At 33.7% G+C, this 19956-nt stretch overlaps 1 protein-coding gene across 5 annotated transcripts in view; it reads left to right on the forward strand.

The window, feature by feature from the left end:
* USP34 (ubiquitin specific peptidase 34) overlaps positions 1-19956 on the forward strand; it is a 238339-nt gene that overhangs the window by 146723 nt on the left and 71660 nt on the right. For all 5 annotated transcript variants that reach the window (XM_059079238.2, XM_059079242.2, XM_067007549.1 and 2 more), the window contains 11 exons: positions 134-234; positions 449-658; positions 4314-4439; positions 5724-5846; positions 5975-6058; positions 6610-6696; positions 11754-11954; positions 14508-14590; positions 18353-18393; positions 18534-18658; positions 19759-19911. In XM_059079238.2, coding sequence (XP_058935221.1) covers positions 134-234; positions 449-658; positions 4314-4439; positions 5724-5846; positions 5975-6058; positions 6610-6696; positions 11754-11954; positions 14508-14590; positions 18353-18393; positions 18534-18658; positions 19759-19911 — 1334 coding nt within the window. The remainder of the gene's footprint in view (positions 1-133; positions 235-448; positions 659-4313; positions 4440-5723; positions 5847-5974; positions 6059-6609; positions 6697-11753; positions 11955-14507; positions 14591-18352; positions 18394-18533; positions 18659-19758; positions 19912-19956) is intronic.

Genomic DNA, 19956 nt, shown 5'->3' on the forward strand with positions numbered 1-19956 from the left:
CCCTGTTTCCACTGTGCTCAAGAATTCTAATTAAGCTTAATGTCCAGTGGAATTAATTGCTATAACTGTATATTCATGTTGGCAAGTAAGTTAACTCTTATAAAAAAGTTCACTTATGTTTTCTGTTTTTAAGGAGGCCTTATGGGACCAGTCAGGATGATTTCATCTGGACATGAATTAACAACAGATTATGATGAGAAAGCACTTCATGAGCTTGGTTTTAAGGATATGCAGGTACGCGTAAATGTGGTTTGAGTTTTAGTCATCTGTTGACTTATAGTCAATAGTTGTTCAGTTGAAGATACAGTTCAAAAACAGTTCTTACTGCTTTTGTTATATTAAAATTGTAAGGGAAGTTATTTTCTACTTCACAGATTTATTAAACCAAAAACTTGATATGTCTAATTATGTGTTGATTTTTTTCCTCCTGTTGCTCCTGTTTTTATAGATGGTATTTGTATCTTTGGGTGCACCAAGGAGAGAACGGAAAGGGGAAGGTGTTCAGCTGCCAGCATCTTGCCTACCACCCCCTCAGAAGGACAACATTCCGATGCTTTTGCTTTTACAAGAACCTCATTTAACTACTCTTTTTGATTTATTAGAGATGCTCGCATCATTTAAACCACCCTCAGGAAAAATGGCAGTTGAAGATAGTGAGGTGACTATATCATTTCATTTTCACAAAATATTGTTTTGTCTTTCTGTTGAGTGGAAAGTAATTTTCTCAGTAATCTCTTAAAAGCAATAAAACCAAGGAATCCATTTATTAATTCATTTACTATTTAAGTGCCTAATATCCCAGGCGTGCTGTTTACAAGGATCAAAATAGACACAGTTTCAGCCTTCATCGAATCCAGTGGGGAAGACAGATAATTGACATGCCTAACAGATAGTTTCAAGTAAACTAACAGATAAATAGTTTCAGGTAGAGATAGTTGCTACGACTTGCCATTATTAAGGAGTGGTGATAGACAGACTGTTTATATTTTATTTGGTCAAGGAAGGTTTCTCTGAGGGAGACCATATAAATTTGAGCTTGCAGGATGAAAAGGAGCCTACTAAATGAAGTGGATGAGGAATAAGCTGGATAGAGTAAACTGATTCCTGAAGCCCGAGGTATAAGAAGGAGTTAGGCAGGTCTGGGAATTGTTTAGGAGCTGGTAAGTAGAGTGTGGAAGGTAGTGGGAGAGTAAAATGAGGGGATTGAAATGAAAAGATAAACAGAGTCAAACTGGCCATGGCAAGCTATTTCCAATTCACTCAAAGTAAAGTGGACAGCATTGAAGTATTTTAAGCAGAGAGAGAGACATATGTTTTGATTTTTGATTTAAAGGTAATAGGTTTGTTTGACAAGAATAGAAAAAGCAGTAGGGAACCTAATGTACTAGTCCAAGGAAGAATTGACTTTAAATAACACTTTTTTTTTTTTTTTTTTTTTTGTGGTACGCAGGCCTCTCACTGTTGTGGCCTCTCCTGTTGTGGAGCACAGGCTCCAGACGCACAGGCTCAGCAGCCATGGCTTACGAGCCCAGCTGTTCCGTGGCATGTGGGATCTTTCCAGACCGGGGCACAAACCCGTGTCCCCTGCATCGGCAGGCGGACGCTCAACCACTGCGCCACCAGGGAAGCCCTAAATAACATATTTTTAGTGATAACTCACAAACTTAGTTCTGCAGACCAAACCTCTTTTCTGAGTTCCAAACTCATATATCCAGTTGTTTACTTGATGCTTCCACTTGACGTCCCACAGGCATCCATTCTTCTTCATTCAGATAGAATCCACCCAGTTGCTCAAGCCAGAAACCTGGATGCCATCTCTGTTTTTCTTCTTCCTGAACCGGAGTCTATCCCTACTCCTAATCCAATCTACCACACGTAATGTTGTTTTGACCTGTTTTCCACTTAATTTTTTTCCACTGCCGCCATTCTATTTCAGGGCACCATCTCTCTTGGAAGAATCATTATTTTGAGACTGAGTGGCAAATAAAATAGTGGTGCTGAGCTTCCTTGGTGGCGCAGTGGTTGAGAGTGTGCCTGCTGATGCAGGGGACGCGGGTTCGTGCCCCTGTCTGGGAAGATCCCACATGCCGCGGAGCGACTGGGTCTGTGAGCCATGGCCGCTGAGCCTGCGCGTCCAGAGCCTGTGCTCCGCAACGGGAGAGGTCACAACAGTGAGAGGCCCGTGTACAGCAAAAAAAAAAAACAAAAAAAATAGTGATGCTTTTATGACTTTCCTTATGTTAGGCTAACTGTTCTTTCTTTCCCAACAATGTTAAGTGGCTTCTTTCTATGTTTTCAGAATGTGTTTGGTCATGAATGACCATATTGAATCATCTGTTCCCCATAACCTGGTTCCTTTTGTGGTGGCACACTCTTCAATTCCTAAGACATCCCCTTTTTGTTCAAGCAGAATAATCAATAATAGATGTCCATAAACCTTCATTTCCTCACCTGTTAAATTTTATGCCATAAATACTTAATAACCTTTTACTTCATGTCAGCAGTGTATTGCCAGTTTAAAAGAGAGAAAGATAATTATAAGAATTTCCCAGTTTTCCAGGAGGGTGCTAGTGTTCTACACTTTGTGTTATGGGAACATAAGCAGGAAACAAAAATTTGGGGAAGATTTCTGCAAAAGAGGAGTTGTTTAAATTGGGTCCAACTGCTGACAAAGAAGGAAAAGAAGCATTACAGAGTCACGGAAAAGTGAATGGCATGATTGAAAAATTGGGAGTGTGAGTATGATGTAATTCAAATATAAGGACAGAAAGGGAGATTGTAACCTATACCACAAAGGACCTTAAGAGGTTTTTATTCTTAGTAAAATAGATGGCTGTTATCATGGAAGATTTTAAAACAACAAAATGAGATCTTTTTTGGACTTTCAGAAACAAAGTTTTGGTGTTACTATGGAGGATTATATTAGAGAAAACAAAGACCAGAGGTACAAGAGCCAGTTAACAGGTCATTGTAATTGTCCATGTGAGGCCTAAACCAGAGAGAAAGCATTCATTTTTGGGCAGTTATATTATTGAACTTGGTGACAAGTATGCCATTGGTGGTGTGGGGTTTCTTTGTTGTACAAGACCGGTTCAGTCTTGTACAACAAGGATTACCAGAGGAATAAAGGATCTTCACTGTGTATGACTCATATTGTAGGGTCTTTCATTCATAATGTAGAACAGTCTTGTACCCCTGGGAGATTTTTTTTTCCTTCAAGTAATTTTTTGCACAGAGTTCAGTCCCTTCCTCCTTTCCTCCCTCTCTCCCCACCTTCTCTTTTTTAAGCTGGATGTTTACAAAGGAATGAATTTTATTTTACTGAAGAACTCTCAGTGCCTTGTCCCCAAATAAACTAAAAGTGTTACTTGGGTTGCTTCTCTTTATTCATCAGGGCTGTGAAAAGCAAAGTTTACTTTGAAACTCTTGTCTTTAAAATTCTCTTGCCTTCAAAGTATATTATTACCTTTATACCATTATACGAAAAGAACGAAATTACTTTTTGTAGATGTATAAGAAGATTTCTTTGGCATCTCTTATACTGTATAATACCTCAGAATCATTATGACAGCAGCTGGTAGTAGAATAATACTATACAAATTCATACTCTTGAAAATTCCAAAACTTTTGCTGCTTTAGCTTTTCCTGCTTGTTTACCTCTTGGGGTTGTGCTTTAATTAAAAAAAAAAAAAAGAAGAAACTTGCCTATTCTTACATACCTTCTGTAATATTCTTTAGCTTACTGTTATCTCAGTACCTTAGAGAGTTCAAATTTAACAAACGATAATGGAAAAAAGTAGGTTCTTTAAAATTGTTTGCTTTTCTCTTAATCTCTGCTTGTCTGAGACTGGAATATAAGGAAGGCATGGATTAGCAAAATAAGAGAAACAAGTGTACTCTTTTCCCAAGTGTAAGGTCAGGGATTTAATTTACCAGGTCTTTGTCATTCTTAGAATAGTGACCTGCAGGGAAGAAATAGATGATAGTCTTATTGAAATTTACATGGATGGCTTTATAAAACAGACATTTTCACTTTTGTTTGAAAAGTTTTTCTGAGGAAAGTGGCCAGACTTGCAGATCACTTTTTCCCAGAAAAGTGTTCAGTAACAAGTTGAAAAACCACTACTTTGATGTAACTTAATTTATTGAATAAATTTATTTACTGTGTAACAAATACTTTATTCTCACTTTTAAAGTAAGATTTAAAAATATTATCAAATATGATAATTAGTCATTTTATGCAGATCAAACTTAAGTTTAGATGTTTCAAAAAACTGATCTGTCTTGATAAGCAGTTGCTCTTATTTGTATAGAGCTTAAGATGTGAAGAACTTCATCTTCATGCAGAAAACCTCTCTAGGCGTGTATGGGAGCTACTGATGCTTCTTCCTACATGTCCTAACATGTTGATGGCATTCCAGAATATCTCAGATGAACAGGTAAGTCCACAAAATATTTTTACTTCCCTGGAGGATGGTACCAGTTTACATTCCTACTGGTAGTGTATGAGAGTGCTTGTTGACTGGTAACCTGAGTAAACTTTTGCCCATTTAATAGGTAAAAAGTGCCAGTTCATTTTAATGTTCATATATTTAATTATTAGTGAGATTGAATAATATGGGCTTTAGCCCATATTATTATATATAATTATCATCATATATTATATAATTTATATATATAATTATATATATAATTTATTATTATTATTAAACTATTACAAGGCAAGGATTTTCTCTCAAATTATCTTTAGAAAACAGTGAATTTGTCTTTATATTAGTGTTTTTTCATATTACTTAATGTTCTGAATTTTGCTTTGTTTTTGACAACAAAGTAACGTTTAGAGAAAATACCCTATGACTTAATGACATTGCTTCAGTGCTTGTTTTGAGTGCTTATACAAGTCAACTGGTAGAAATAGAGAAGAAAGGAGTCAAAGAAATTTAATATATATTAATATTCCCAGAGGCATGACCTCACATGTATTAAGTATTATATATCTTTGTAAAGATATCTGTTAAAATTAAAGATTATTTTTAAAAGCTGTATAATAAGGAGTTACTTAGTGGAGATACCAACAGAACACCTATAGAACTAATGGAAAAACAATGTCCTAATGTTATTCTAATGGTTATCTATGATTTGGGACGTTGTTATGTGATTTATCAGGTTCTTGTATTTCAAATGACTTGGAAGTGAAGAAGATGGGCCTAGAAAATGGTGGTTGATGACTAATTGTAGCTCTAATAATATCATTGTCAAGGATTCATATTAAGTGTGAATAACACTTTCATAAATTGTGAGTAGAAAAGAACAGTATTTTAAAGTTTATGTATTTGTATATGACTTTTTAAATGAGTAGGTGTCACATAAATATTAAGTACACACTGTACTGCTTCTGTATCCTTAAAAGTTCACACATTCAATTATGTTGCAATGTGTTTTTCATTGGGAAGATGGCAAATTACCTCAACTGTTGTGGAGGTTAACATACAGTTTTTTCCTATGCTGCTGTTGTGTATTAATTTTAACAAAATTTAATGAATAATTGGTGTTTTAAGCATATGATTAGTACCAATTATATAATTGGTCTTCACTTGTTTGAACATATTTCAATATCTATGTAATATTTGAGTTTTTATATATGTCATTTTCTTTAGTTTTTTTGGGAGGGTGTCTCTTAGTAAGTTGGTTGGAGAAACCTGTGTTTCTTTTTTTAATTTAAGTGTAATGATGGACTTAATTGGAAAGAACTGCTCAAAATTAAGAGTGCTCACAAGCTATTATATGCCCTGGAAATTATTGAAGCACTGGGAAAACCTAACAGAAGAATAAGAAGAGAGTCAACGGTAATTGCTTTTCCATTATTATCATTAAATGTTTGTTTTCTCTTTGGAGCAAAATTCTGGAGTATGTTATCTTTTAATTCTCCTGCCACCCTTCCTTATTTATTTATTTATTTTTGCCATTCCTACAGGGAAGTTATAGTGATCTTTATCCAGATTCAGATGATTCAAGTGAGGATCAAGTGGAAAATAGTAAAAATTCCTGGAGTTGCAAGGTTTGATCATATATGTTTTGCAGTGTATTGGTAAAAATAATTTATCTCTAATTTTTCAAAAGAAGTTACCATAGTTATTGTTTTAAACTAACTTACCATTTAAATAAAGCATAGTTTAAAAATTGTGTATTACTCTAATCACAGTAATAAATAAACTGAGATTATTTAATGCTTTGGTGCTCCTAAAGTGCTAAAATAGTGCTAAAATAAGTGCTAAAAATAGCACTTATTATTTTTTCTCCTTCATTAGAATACTGTGTTAGGATATCCCAGTGCCCGGGATTAAATGGTTAATGGAATACAAAGATATGTGTATAGATTTTTATAAGAATCTTTTAAAAAAATTTTTGAAAATTAGTTGTTTGCTGTTACTTTATTGTATAGATGTTATATTGGTTATTTAGTCACAAAGAATAATTTCTTAAATGAAAGATATATAATATTTTACTTACACAGACATACACCCACACCCAGTTACTGAATCAAAAAGCAGATCTTTACTACATTATGTAGCTCTTTCCTCTTACCATTACTCTCACAATTGCTTACAGTTTGTTGCTGCTGGAGGGCTTCAACAGTTATTAGAAATTTTTAATTCTGGAATTCTAGAGCCAAAAGAGCAGGAATCCTGGACTGTGGTAAGTGAAAATTTGCATTTTCAGCCAGTTACAGTAGTTACCCCAGTGAGTCACTTCCATGAACCATTGGCAAGTGTAACTTTTGCTGCAAACTTTATTGTAGTAAAGGAAAGTGTGGAGTATAATAGAAATAAATTTAAGAAAGAATAAGGAATCATTAATTATGCAATAAGAGTTCTCCATGTCAACTCAGTTAAAAAGATTTAAGTGATAATATTAATGACTCTGAACTATAGGTAATTCATGAACATTTTTCCATTAGTTTGGTAAACTATATATTAATATTTATATAGTCTTAAAATTTGGATGCTTTTTAAGAAAAACTTGGTTTTATGTCTTCAGTTTTTTGAAAACATCCTTTTTCTTTGTTTCATTTTGTTTTGACCATTTCTTCCTTTAAGCAACACTACTCAAAAATGTATTTCCAGACCATTTGTGACTAGTCGGCAATGAAAAAGGTACAGGACTTGAGAGTAAGCCTTTAGATATTTTTACAGCAATTGGACATTGCCGCAGTGTATTTTTGATGGTATTTTACAGAATTTTTGATCCTTAACAAAATGGAAGTTTTAGAAAATGGTACTTTATCACTGTTAACTTGACAAAGCACTGTCCTATAATGTTAGGAAAATAAAATTGTGGAATACTTAAAAATTCATAATGCTGGACCAAACTGTGTAATCCAGTTTTGTATTAAATGGAAAGGATGCTCATTTCCTGACCTCCAGCAAAGCAGAATAGCATTATCAAAGATTGCATTCAAATTTTAATTTCTTAGTACTTGTTTTTTAGAATTATTTTAGAACCTAGGAGTCAGATGTTCTTGATTTACTGTCAAATGCTGGTACATCCAAGATATTAATGAAAGAAAATACATTTAAGCATATTGCTATCTACCAAGATTTTGTTAATCTTACCATCGCTTTCAATACTTTTTGTCATTTTTATTTTATATATTTTGCTACAGATATTTTCCTTTTTAGAATGGATACCTCTACTACAGTAATTGTTTTCTGTCTCTTCGAACTGAAATGTCTGTTGTGTTTTGTTGTGTCTTTGTTGTCTCACTGATTTCTTAGAATTATAAGGTGCCTTTTAGTTCTTTGGCAAAGTGGGAGAATTTAAAATCTTTAATGAGTAGTTGTGTGTCGTTTGTAGGACTTTTGTTTATAAACTGCTCTAAGTTTAGCTTTGAATAAAGTTTACAGGTAGTCACATGCTAAAGATGTTCTCTCTTTGTTTCCTTTAAAATTGTGGACACTTTTATGAAGTATTAAGAAAAATTTACTGCTATATGGGACACATTGTAGCCTGGCAACGCTTGAGATGCCCAGCTTGCTTGAGACACTGATGGCTTTCAAGTCAGCTGAGATCCCATATTTATAATGTATCTCTCAATATATTATAGGGTACTGTGGATACTCTTACAAGATGAACAAAATTTCAAGATTTTCATGAAGTCCAATTTGTCTATTTTTTCTTTTGTTACCTAAATCATTGCCAAATACAGTGTCATGGCACTTTTGTTCTGTGTTTTCTTCCAAGAGTTTTATTGTTTTAGGTCTTATATTTAGATCCTTCATTCATTTTGAGTTAATTGTTGTATATGGTGTTAGGTAAGGGTTCAACTTCATTCTTTTGCATGTGGAGATCCAGGTTTCCCAGCATATTTTCTTGAAAAGACTCCTTTCCCCACAGTGAATGGTCTTGGTACTCTTCAAAAATCATTTGAACATATTCGTGAGGGTTTATTTTCAGGCTCTCTATTCCATTCCTTTTATTTTTTTGTCTATCTTTATGCCAGTACTACACTGTATTGATTACTGTAGCTTTGTAGTAAGTTTTGAAATCAGAAAATGTGAGTCTTCCAGTTTTGTTCTTTTCTTTTAAGATTGTTTGTCTGTTTGGAGTCCCTTGAGATTCCTTGTGAATTTTAGAATGGATTTTTCTGTTTCTGCCAAAAACATCATTAGGATTTTGTTAGGGATTGCATTGAATCTGTAGGTCACTTTGGGTAATATTGATATTTTAATAAGTCTTCCAGTCCGTGAACATGGGATGTGTTTCCATTTATTTGTCTTTAATTTCTTTGAGCAGTTTTTTGTAGCTTTCATTATAGAAGTCTTTCAGCTCCTTGGTTAAGTTCATTCCTAAGTATTTTATTCTTTTTGATGCTATTGTAAATGGAATTGTTTTTGTAATTTCTCTTTCATATTGTTCATTGTTCACGTATAGAAATGCAACTGAATTCTGCATGTTGACTTTGTATCCTTCTACTTTGCTGAAATCATTTACTAGTTTTAAGAGCCTTTATATGGAGTCTTCAGGGTTTTCTACATTAAAACAAACAGATAAATTTACTTCTTCCTTTCCAATTTTGATGGCTTTTATTTTTCTTGTGTATTGCTTAGGCCAAAACTTCCACTACTGTGTTGAATAGAAGTGGTGAAAGCAGGTGTCCTTGCCTTGTTCCTGATCTTAGAGGAAAAGCTTTCAGTCTTTCACCATTGAGTATGATTTTCACTATGAGTTTTTCATATATAGCTTTTATTACGTTGTGGTAGTTTCCTTCTGTTCCTATTTTGTTGAGTGTTTTTAACATCAAAGTGTGTTGAATTTTTTCAGATGCTTTTTCTGCATTAATTGAGATGATGTAGTCTTTTCCTTCATTTTGTTAATCTGGAGTATTTACATTGATCATTGCTATGTGGAACCATCCTTGCATTCTAAGAATAAATCCCACTTGGTCATGGTGTATAATCCTTTTAATATGTTGCTGAACTCTGTTTGCTAATATTTTGTTGAGGACAGTGTCTTTTGTCTGGCTTTGGTATCAGGGTTAATGCTCACTTCATGGAATGAGTTAGGAAGTTCCCACTTCAGTTTTTTGGAAGAGTTTGAGGATCGTTGGTATTAGTTCTTCTTTAAACGTTTGTTAGAATTTACTAGTGAAGCTGTCAGGCCCAGAACTTTTCTTTTTTGGGAGATTTTTGATAACTGATTCAATCTCCTCACTAATTATAAGTCTGTTCAGATTTTCTATTTCTTTGTGATTGAGTCTTGGTAAGTTTTGTGTTTCTAGGAATTTGTTTATTTCATGTAAGGTATCCAGTTTTGGGACATACAACAGTTGTTCATAGTACTCTCTTACAATGCTTTTTATCTCTCTAGAATTAGTTGAAATGTTCTCACTTTCATTTCTGATTTTACTAATTTGACTTTTATTTTTTCTTAGTCCTTCTAGCTAAAGGTTTGTCAATTTTGTTCTTTTCGAACAACCAGCTTTGATTTTCACTGATTTTTCTCTAGGTTTTTGTATTCCCTGTTTTATTTAACTCTGCTCTGATCTTTATTATATACTTCTTTCTACAACCAGCTTTAGGTTTAGTTTGTCTTCCTTTTCTAGTTCATTAAGCTATAAAGTTAAGATTGTTGATAACAATTTTTCTTTTTTTTAATGTAAACATTTACATTTATAAATTTCCCCATTAGCATTGCTTTCATTGTATTCCATAAGTTTCATATTTATCATTTTTTAAATCTTCTTTTGTGAAGTGTCTCTTTATGTCCTGGGGGTTTTTGTTTTGCTTTGTTTGGGGTTTGCTTTTGTTCTTTGTTTTTTGTTTTCTTTTTATTTATTTTATTTTTGGCTGCGTTGGGTCTTCGTTGCTGTGCATGGGCTTTCTCTAGTTGTGGCAAGTGGGGTCTACTGTTCGTTGCGGTGCATGGGCTTCTCATTGTGGTGGCTTCTCTTGTTGCGGAGCATGGGCTCTAGGTGCGTGGGCTTCAGTAGTTGTGCACATGGGCTCAGTAGTTGTGGCACATGGGCTTAGTTGCTCTGTGGCATGTGGGATCTTCTCAGACCAGGACTCGAACCGTGTCCCCTGCATTGGCAGGCGGATTCTTAACCACTGTGCCACCAGGGAAGCCCCCTGTTTTGTTTTTTCTTAGTAAAGAGCTATAAGACTTTTTTCCTTAATCAGTTTGGACAAGTTTTTTGGTCAGGTATATGTATTAGGAATATTTGCATTCAATCTGTAGCTTGCTTTTTCTTTATATTTACAGTGTCTTTTAAGCAAAGAAGTTTTAAATTTTAACAAAATTTATATCCAAGCTAAGAAATCATTTTTCCAAGGTCACAGAGATTTTCTCCTGTTTGTTCTTCTGTAAGTTTTATAGTTATCTTTTACATTTAGGTCTGTGTTATATTTTGAGCTAACTTTTGTATATGTAGAGTGAGGTTGAGGGTTTTTTTTTTCCATATGGCTATCCAATTTTTCTAGCACTGCTTGTTGAAAAGACTTTTTTTCTCACTGAAATTTCCTGGTACTTTTCTTGAAAATCAATTATATAGTATTGCTATGTTTCTTGGCATATTGGTATAGTTATAACACTTAGTAGTGGTATTAGGAAAAGAGGAGAACAAGGACCATTGAAGAGAAAGCTCTGAAGCTCTCATACATAGGTGATATTCTTATTAATTTATTTGAAGGAGTAGAGCTTTAAATCAGAAATTTTACCTTTCATACTAAACAGTATTTTACTGATGAAATGCTTGTTTTATTTTAAATATACATATATAAAGTACAAATTTTTCAGTTGAATAACTTTCTAGAATTATTGAGAATTGCTTTCACTCCCAAATAGCAGAGTATATGCCACTTAGGTGGAGAGACAACTTCCAGTATTTTTGCTCTCAATGCTAATTTTTTAGATAAATATTAGCATTTAAAAAATTTTTTAAATTGTAGTACATTGCAAGCAATATTTTTTAAAATCCTGTATATCTCTATTATATATATTTGTATGATTCTTTCATGATAGAAATGCAAGTGTCATTTCTATTTCATTAAATATACATTCTAGTTATCTAGTGTCTTTATTTTTGTAAGATTGGATTGTTACTAACCATAATACATGAGCAGCAAAATTTCTTTACCACATGGATTAAGTACCACCTATAATTATTTTTATTTTCTAGGCCTTAATTTCAAGTTGTATAGTAGCCATATTAAATTAATGAAAATAGGGAAATGATATTTTCTTCTTATCCACAGTGGCAGCTAGACTGTCTTGCTTGCTTGCTGAAGTTAATATGCCAGTTTGCAGTAGATCCATCCGATTTGGATTTAGCTTATCATGATGTCTTTGCCTGGTCTGGTATAGCAGAAAGCCATAGGAAAAGAACATGGCCTGGCAAATCGAGAAAGGCTGCTGGTGATCATGCCAAGGGTCTTCATATACCAAGATTAACAGAGGTAAAGTACAAAAGTCACCATGTAGTAATAAATTTTATTTGTCTTCTAAAAGAGCTTGTATACTTTTGTTTTTACAATATGAATACTCTAATGTCTATGAAATGCTACCCTAGATTACCACAGTATGATCTAACAGCAGAAGCAATGCCTTAATTTTAAAGCAGTAGAAATTACGAAGCAGTAATACTTTTCAGTTCATCATCCAAAATGCAGGAGTGAATTAATTTTGTGCCATTTTAATGTTATCTAACTGTAGGATTGAGTTCATTAGTTGGTCTCAGTAATTCTTATACTGAGTGTATCAGGGTCCATTCAGGAAAACAAACCACACTAGGTATTTCAACAGAGTAAATTTAAAATTGAGAACTGGTTTTACACATATGTGTTGGAGGGCTAAAAATGAAAAATGGAATGTTGAGGTAACGCGGGCAAGTAACCATTCACCACCCCTAGGGTTTGAGGAATATATGTAGAAGGTTGTGGTTATCAGGAATGAGAAGCTTATAGGAGGGATCCTGTTGAACTGGAGTTTAGGCCTGTGAGGAAGTGGTTCTGTTACTGCTTCTGAAATCACTTGCCTCTTCTGGTTAAAATACTTACGGAACAATGTTAACAGAAAAAGCAGGGGAAATTCCCTGGCGGTCCAGTGGTTAGGGCTCCACGCTTTCACTGCCAAGGGCCTGGTTCATTCCCTGGTCAGGGACTAAGATCCCATGAGCCGCATGGTGCGGCCGAAACAAACAAACAAAAAAGAAAGAAAGAAAAAGCAAGGAAGTAATCTCTCTAGTATCCCACGTTGACAAACCTAATAGAAAGCCAGCTGGCAGAGGAGGAATTTAGTTTATCATGTACCAGCCCTAGTGTCGCAGAGTAAGTGTCAATACATAGTATGGTAGGTTTAGAGCCAAACGAAAATGGCACAATAACCAGTGCATCCGGCAATAAAATTAGAATTCTTTTTGGCTGTGGATTCTGTTGTTCATGTGATCAAATATTTGCCCTTCTAGTGTCTCTATTAGTGAACTGGGAACTGGGGAGAGATGAAGATGAGCTTTTACTTAATCTCTTCTTCATTTTGTAACCATTTGAGAACAGCAGCTTACCTCATACCTGCTCCAGAAACACCAGAGTAATGAGTTGTTACTGATAGAGAAATAAAATACACATACTCATATATGGCATTTAAAAATAATTGGCTAGTTTTTTTTTAAACAAATTTATGCAAGTACATAATTACTGAAAACAATTTAGAATGTACAAGTGAGGGAATTCTTTGGCCGTCCAGTGGTCAGGACTCTGCGCTTTCTTTGCTGAGGACCCAGGTTTGATCCCTGGTCAGGGAGCTAAGGTCCCGCAAGCTGTGGCGTGGCCAAAAAAAAAAGAATATACAAGTGAACCTTCCCCAAAGTCATATAGGTCACTACCATTAATAGCTCTATGTGTTTATCTTTTTATTTGCATATTCTTTCTTATGCGTATGCCAATGTTACATTTTTATAGTTTAGAAAAAGAGCATACAATATGTATTTTTTCATTTGTTTATCATAATATTTAATTAGAGCTTAGAAGGTAAATCTAAGCTATTCAGGGGGGAAATTTTTTTTAACCCTAATTCTGGAGACAAAGTCATCCAATAGTAAGGAAGAACACTAATTCTTTTAATAATTTACTATCATGCATTATTTCGTTTGTTCTCGTTTAATAGCCTTTTAGAAGGTTCAGAATCCAAATTGAACTTCCAATTCCAGCCTAAATATAGCTTTTCTTAAAACTCTTCTTATTTTGCCAGGCACAGGTTTAGTTGCTGCTCCCTTCTGTTATTCATTTGGCACATTGCATATACTTGTGTTACAGTGCTTTCTATGTTTTCTGCTGCACTGGACTAACTTCCCCAGGATGGGAACAGTGCTTTTATAAAATTAGTGCCCAGAATGGGTTCTGACCTGCAGAAGGGATTCAGTAATTCTTTATTAAGTTAGCAAATATTTTTATCCACTATATAGATGAAGAACTAGAACCTAGAAATTCAGTATTTATTAGAGTCATACAGCTTGAAAGTTAGCAAACTAAATGTTGAACCTCAAGGTTTTTAATCTGGAATCCATGCTTGGTATCTATGGTATATTATATAGCTTTTCTATGTTTATTTCAGGGTGGTTGAGGAATCTGCTACTGCTTGACATTTTTTAAATTTCAAAACTGAAAAAGATTACTTCATCTACCGCCCAAAAAAACCACTGACGTGTGTAATACATAATATTTTTCTCACTCTGTTGGGTGACATGCAGATAATCTGTGGATCAAATAGAAAGGATTTGCCTGTGTATTTCTAAATTTTTAATATTTTCTTTTTAAAGTTGCTATTCTGAGGTTTCTTTATAAAAATCTGGTTTTCTAATATTTAATATTTCTACAGTATTTTCCAATAACCATTTTTAGAATATTCCTTATCCTTTTATAAATAAAAATCAAAGTAATTTGGAGTCTGGTTTAAAACGCAGTTTTGTGTTTTAGTGTATTTATAGATTTTTTTTTAATGTTTTTATTTTAAAGGTATTTCTTGTTCTTGTCCAAGGATCCAGTTTGATTCAGCGACTTATGTCTGTTGCTTATACGTATGATAATCTGGCTCCTAGGTATGAAGTTTTTACATAATTTATGATTGTATGTATTTAGAGTAAGAATACAGTGTTTTAAAATTTTAATTTGAAAAAATTTTGAAACCTAACAGAAAAATTGTTAGGGTGTTTTAGTGAACTCTCATATCATTCATGTAGATTTGCATATTGTTATCAACATTTTGCCAGTTTTTAATCGAATGATTATGAGCATGCATTTTCTGTGGGTGTCCCCAAGCACACATTTATTTACATATCCTGAATCTTGTAAGAGTTCAGACATTATGATCACTTACTGATAAATAGTTTGATGTGTATCTCCTAAGTCCAAGGACAATTTCCTAACAACTATAGTAAGATACTCAAATTTAGAAAATTTAACATTGATATATTATCTAACATATAGTCCATACTCAAATTGTCCCATTAATATTTTTATAGCAATTTTTTTCCTAATCCAGGATCACGTACTGCATTTGGTAGTCATATTTCTTCCATTTCCTTTAACTTTCTTACTTTACTTTCTTTTTTCTTTTCTTTACTTTCTTAGCCTTTCTTTCATGATACAGACATTTCTGAGTATCATAAGCCAATTCTTTTATAAAGCCTTTTAATTTAGGTTTTCCTGATTGTTCCTCACAATCAGATTCAGACTATACATTTTAGCAGGAATACTCCATAAGTAACGTATCTTTCCCAGTACATCCCGGTGATATCAGTTTGTCCTATTATTAGCAATATTAATTTTGATCAGTTAATCTGGTTTCCTCCAGGTTTCTCTACAATGAAGTTTCTGACTTTTCTAATTAAAAGTAACCTATGGGAAGATAATTTGCAACTGTTTAAATTTCCTGCTTCTCATAAAACTTATTCATTTACTTTTAGCATTCAGAGATGATTCTTGCCTGAATTAAATATTAGTATAATGTTTGCAAACTAGTGATTTTCTAACTCTTACCATTCATTTTATGTTTATTAGTTGACATTCTGTGGTGACGAAGAGGTTTCTCTTCCTTTTATTTAGTTAGTATCAATTTGGATTTTTTCATTCAGTATAATTCATTACTCTTACTATTCACTTTGCTCAAATTATACCTTAGTTGGAATCTTCATGTTTGTTCATGTGTCCTTTGGCTATGTCCCCATTATTTGGGTGGAGGGGAGGAGTACTTTTTTCTTCCCCCCTGTCATTTTAAGATCTTCCGCGCTTTCAGTTTCCCTGCCTTAGTTGTGGAATCAGCATTTCTTTAAGCCCTAGTTCCTTTTGGTGGGGAACCTACAAAATATAGTATCATTGCTCCTAGTGTTTCCTTACTTCTAGGCCCTCAATAGATAAAGCTGGAAATATGTGTATAAGAATATAGTTTAAACATGTAATATGATTTCATTTATTTGGGCTACGTTGGAGACTTTTTTTTAATGTTCAAAATTTTAATAATGTATAAATGGTAATTGCTAATACATGAGGACCTGACTCTGTATGCCTCAAATAATCACATAAATTATGTTAAAGTGTGTAGAAATTAATTTCCAAGTCCTGTATTCTGTAGGTGTTTATGTTGGGCTGAAGTTTGCCATTGTTAAATGATTTACAAAGCTAATATAAACACACTTCAAAGTGCTTAACGTTATTTATGGCTAATAGTTATGTTTTTAGATGCTTTTAAAAATCACCTTCGTAAGCAATGGTTGCATATAAGTAGCATGATTATTTTAAGATTATTTCTTGTTTAATGTATCTTTCTTTAGTGTCTGTCTCAGTTGAATTCACATTCATAACTCGATCAACATCTCCTTTACCCCACTGGACGTTTTTTTGCTCACCATTATATTATCAGTGCCAGGCACTTTACCTCATTATTTATAAAACTTATGAATGGATAATGTGGGGAAACAAAGAAAGTGCTATAACATGACCTTGGTTTGTATGATAAAATACATTTTATACGCCAAGTGCCAGTGACTCTCCAGTTAAATAATTCTTAACTCTTCCTCCTTGTCCTCTAACACAGCAGTCCCCAACCTTTTTGGCACCAGGGAACGTTTTCATGGACGACAATTTTTCTGCAGACTGGTGTGTTTGTGGGGGGTGGTTAGGTGGTAATGTGAGCAGTGGGGAGCCCCACATGAAGCTTTGCTCGCTCTCTGCTCACCTCCTGTTGTGCGGCCTGGTTCCTAACAGGCTGCGGACTGGTATGGGTCCACAGAACGGGGATTGGGGACCCCTGTTATAACACACGTTCTATATACCTCACTATCCCACACGCCACAATATATTGATTAACAAGGCAGTTCAGTGACTGCTTTGGTCTGCTTTTATTTCTTTAGAACTAAGAAATGTTCACTTGACTCTTAACCTCACACAATGAAAAATACGTGAGTTTGATACCAGCTGCTGCTATTCAAGCTGGTTCACTGCAACAGTTCTTATTTCTGTTCTACCAGTCCGTTCTTAAAGATCTCATTACAGTCTTTGTAATGTGAGGGCCCCCTACCCCCGAACCCCAATCTTTGTGTTTTTATGACTCCTGTTCCTGCACCATTGTCTTTTCATAAGCCTCCACCTTCAGTTTATATGGTGCTGGGAGGTTTGTATCAATTAAGATAGCTAAAATGAACTTTTTGCCTGTTATCAAAATCTTCTAATGCTACATATTTAAAAGGTAGATTGGGAGGTTGCTCTTGGTAAAGTTAAATATATTAAACCAATATGATAAAAGTTAAACATGAAATATGGCCAAATACTAGATTTATAAGTTTTAACTTTTTAGTACCTTTTACTTTAAATCAATAATACAGGTGAGTTTTGCTCTTTCAGATTTTCATAGGTGTTTTGTTAATTATAACAAAGTAGGTATCTAGAGATCAGTGCTTTTTTTTTTTTAACAGTTTATTTGTAAGGTGAATACTAAATCCCTATATGCTGGTTTTATTAAAATGAACATTTTTAATGTTTAGTTTTCTTTAAATTGAGGTAATACATTTTCCATTGAAGTTACTAAAAGTATCAAGGGGAAAAAAATAGAGGTGAAGTAATATAGAATTAATTAATTAGCTATTTTTCTCTACTTTTCAGTAATTTGCTTTTAACCATTCCTAATGAAAATTGACATTAACAATACAAAAGGAAGGGCATTGTATGTCATTGTATGTTTTTTTTCTTTTTGTGAGTCGTATCTTTCTATTAGAGTAGAATATGATGTCGTTATAGACGCTATAACATTTAGAGCCAGAAAGAATATTTCATATGCCATGGATTAACATTAAATTCACATTTCTAATAGTATGTGCTGACTGTTTAACTCAGCTAGCTCCTAGAATATATTTATGTCCTGACTTTTTTGTTTTATATTCATCTTATCTCCCCTGATAGGCTGTAAACTCCAGGAGGCCAAGGACTACTCCATAAGGGTGTTGTTTTTTTTTTTTTAGGAGTCTGAAGTTTAGACTCTAAACCATTATAACATTTCTCTTTGTAAGCCACACCACTTTACTAGCCAAATCTTTAAGCACTTTTTGAGAGTTCACTTAAGTCAATATGGGATTCACTCACATTTTGTTTATTAAATTGAAACACTCATTTAATGTTTGCTATAATAAGATTTTGCCAGTGATTCTTTAAATTAAAAATGAAGACCATAGGAAAATAAATTAACAGCTTTCATAAAATCTAATCTTTTGGGGGGCAGGGAAAGTTAAAGGATATGTAGTAAGAAATTGAGTTATTTTTAGTTCGTTGCTGAATTTAATTACTGGTGGTGGTGTGTTTTTACTTTGCAGAGTTTTGAAAGCTCAGTCTGATCACAGGTCTAGACATGAAGGTAAGGGTTCCACAGAGTTAATTTTTAATAAAGATTTGGATGACTGGTTACATCTATATATAATATCTTTAATAATGAACATTTTGTTTTCATTATGCACAAGCCTTTATAGTAATTTTTTTTTTCCAATTTTTCTGTAGTTTCACATTATTCAATGTGGCTCTTGGTGAGCTGGGCTCATTGCTGTTCTTTAGTGAAATCTAGCCTTGCTGACAGTGATCATTTACAAGATTGGCTAAAGAAATTGACTCTCCTTATTCCTGAGGTAAGCTAAAGATTGAAGATTAGTACTATTCATATTTTTTCTTACTATTAGTGTCGATGATAAAAGAGCTAATGGAAGCAAATGAACATGATTCCATAAATATATCCTGTTGCCTGGAAGGCACTTAATAATCCTTTAAGATCTAGAGTGTTTTGAACTATGTACACATAAGTGTGAACATTAAATATTCTGTAGCATTCATATTTGTCTTTCTGCAGTAATTGTTAACAGAGTGATTCTTTTGTTTTGGGTTTTTTAAATTGTTTTTTTTTTCATGAGGGTTGAGAAGGATTTCAGCATTTTTTTTTTTTTTTTTTTTTTTTGTAATTTACGTTTTAGAGAAGTTTCTTTTACTTTTTCTATTTGAGTGTATCCTTAGATGCAAGAGAGACATATGTTTCCTTTTGATTTCAGTGTTGACACTGAAGTCAATATAATTTTCACCAATCGTATCTTGATGTTACTCACACCATATTCCTAAATGAAATAGTATAAACACACTAATACACGTAGCCGCAATATTCACATCTTTTTTAGAGAACATTTTCTAATATTATTAGCTTTGTATTGAATGCATATGTGTTCTTGTTCTGGCTCTGTCCCAGGTAACTATTGTGACACTTGGACAAGATTCTGAAATCTGTAAAATGTTCTGGGTTAAGTACTTTCCAAGTTGCTTCTAGTTTTGAAAATACTGGGTTGGCCAAAAAGTTTGTTCAGGTTTTTCCATAACATCTTACAGAAAAACCCAGATGAACTTTTTGGCCAACCCAATATTTTTCCTGTTACTTAATCATGTTAATAAATTATTATGAATATCCTTTTCTCAATCCTTTTTGTATTTGTCTGTTCTTGTATTTACTTGGTTTGTTTTTATGACCATATTGGGAATTTCTGAAATGTTTTTACATATTACCATATACTTTGGGGTACTTCATTTGATCATGTATTATTTAGATGCATGAGTATGTGATCAGGACATTGTGTTTTAAAACATCTTACTAAAGAAGCCATCTAACATGTTATTTCTGCCAACATATTAACCTTAAGATTAACTTTTTAATACTAACTCAGACTATCTTTGGAACTTTTTCATTTAGACAGCAGTCCGTCATGAATCTTGCAATGGTCTTTATAAGTTATCTCTGTCAGGGCTGGATGGAGGAGACTCAATCAATCGCTCTTTTCTGCTACTGGCTGCCTCAACATTGCTGAAATTTCTTCCAGATGCTCAAGCACTCAAACCTATTAGGGTAAGATTTTACTGTGTTCAGGAGCAATTTCTTTTTCTGCCGTTT

This window comes from Kogia breviceps, chromosome 11, assembly GCF_026419965.1.
Source record: "Kogia breviceps isolate mKogBre1 chromosome 11, mKogBre1 haplotype 1, whole genome shotgun sequence".
NCBI classification, from domain to species: Eukaryota; Metazoa; Chordata; class Mammalia; order Artiodactyla; family Physeteridae; genus Kogia; species Kogia breviceps.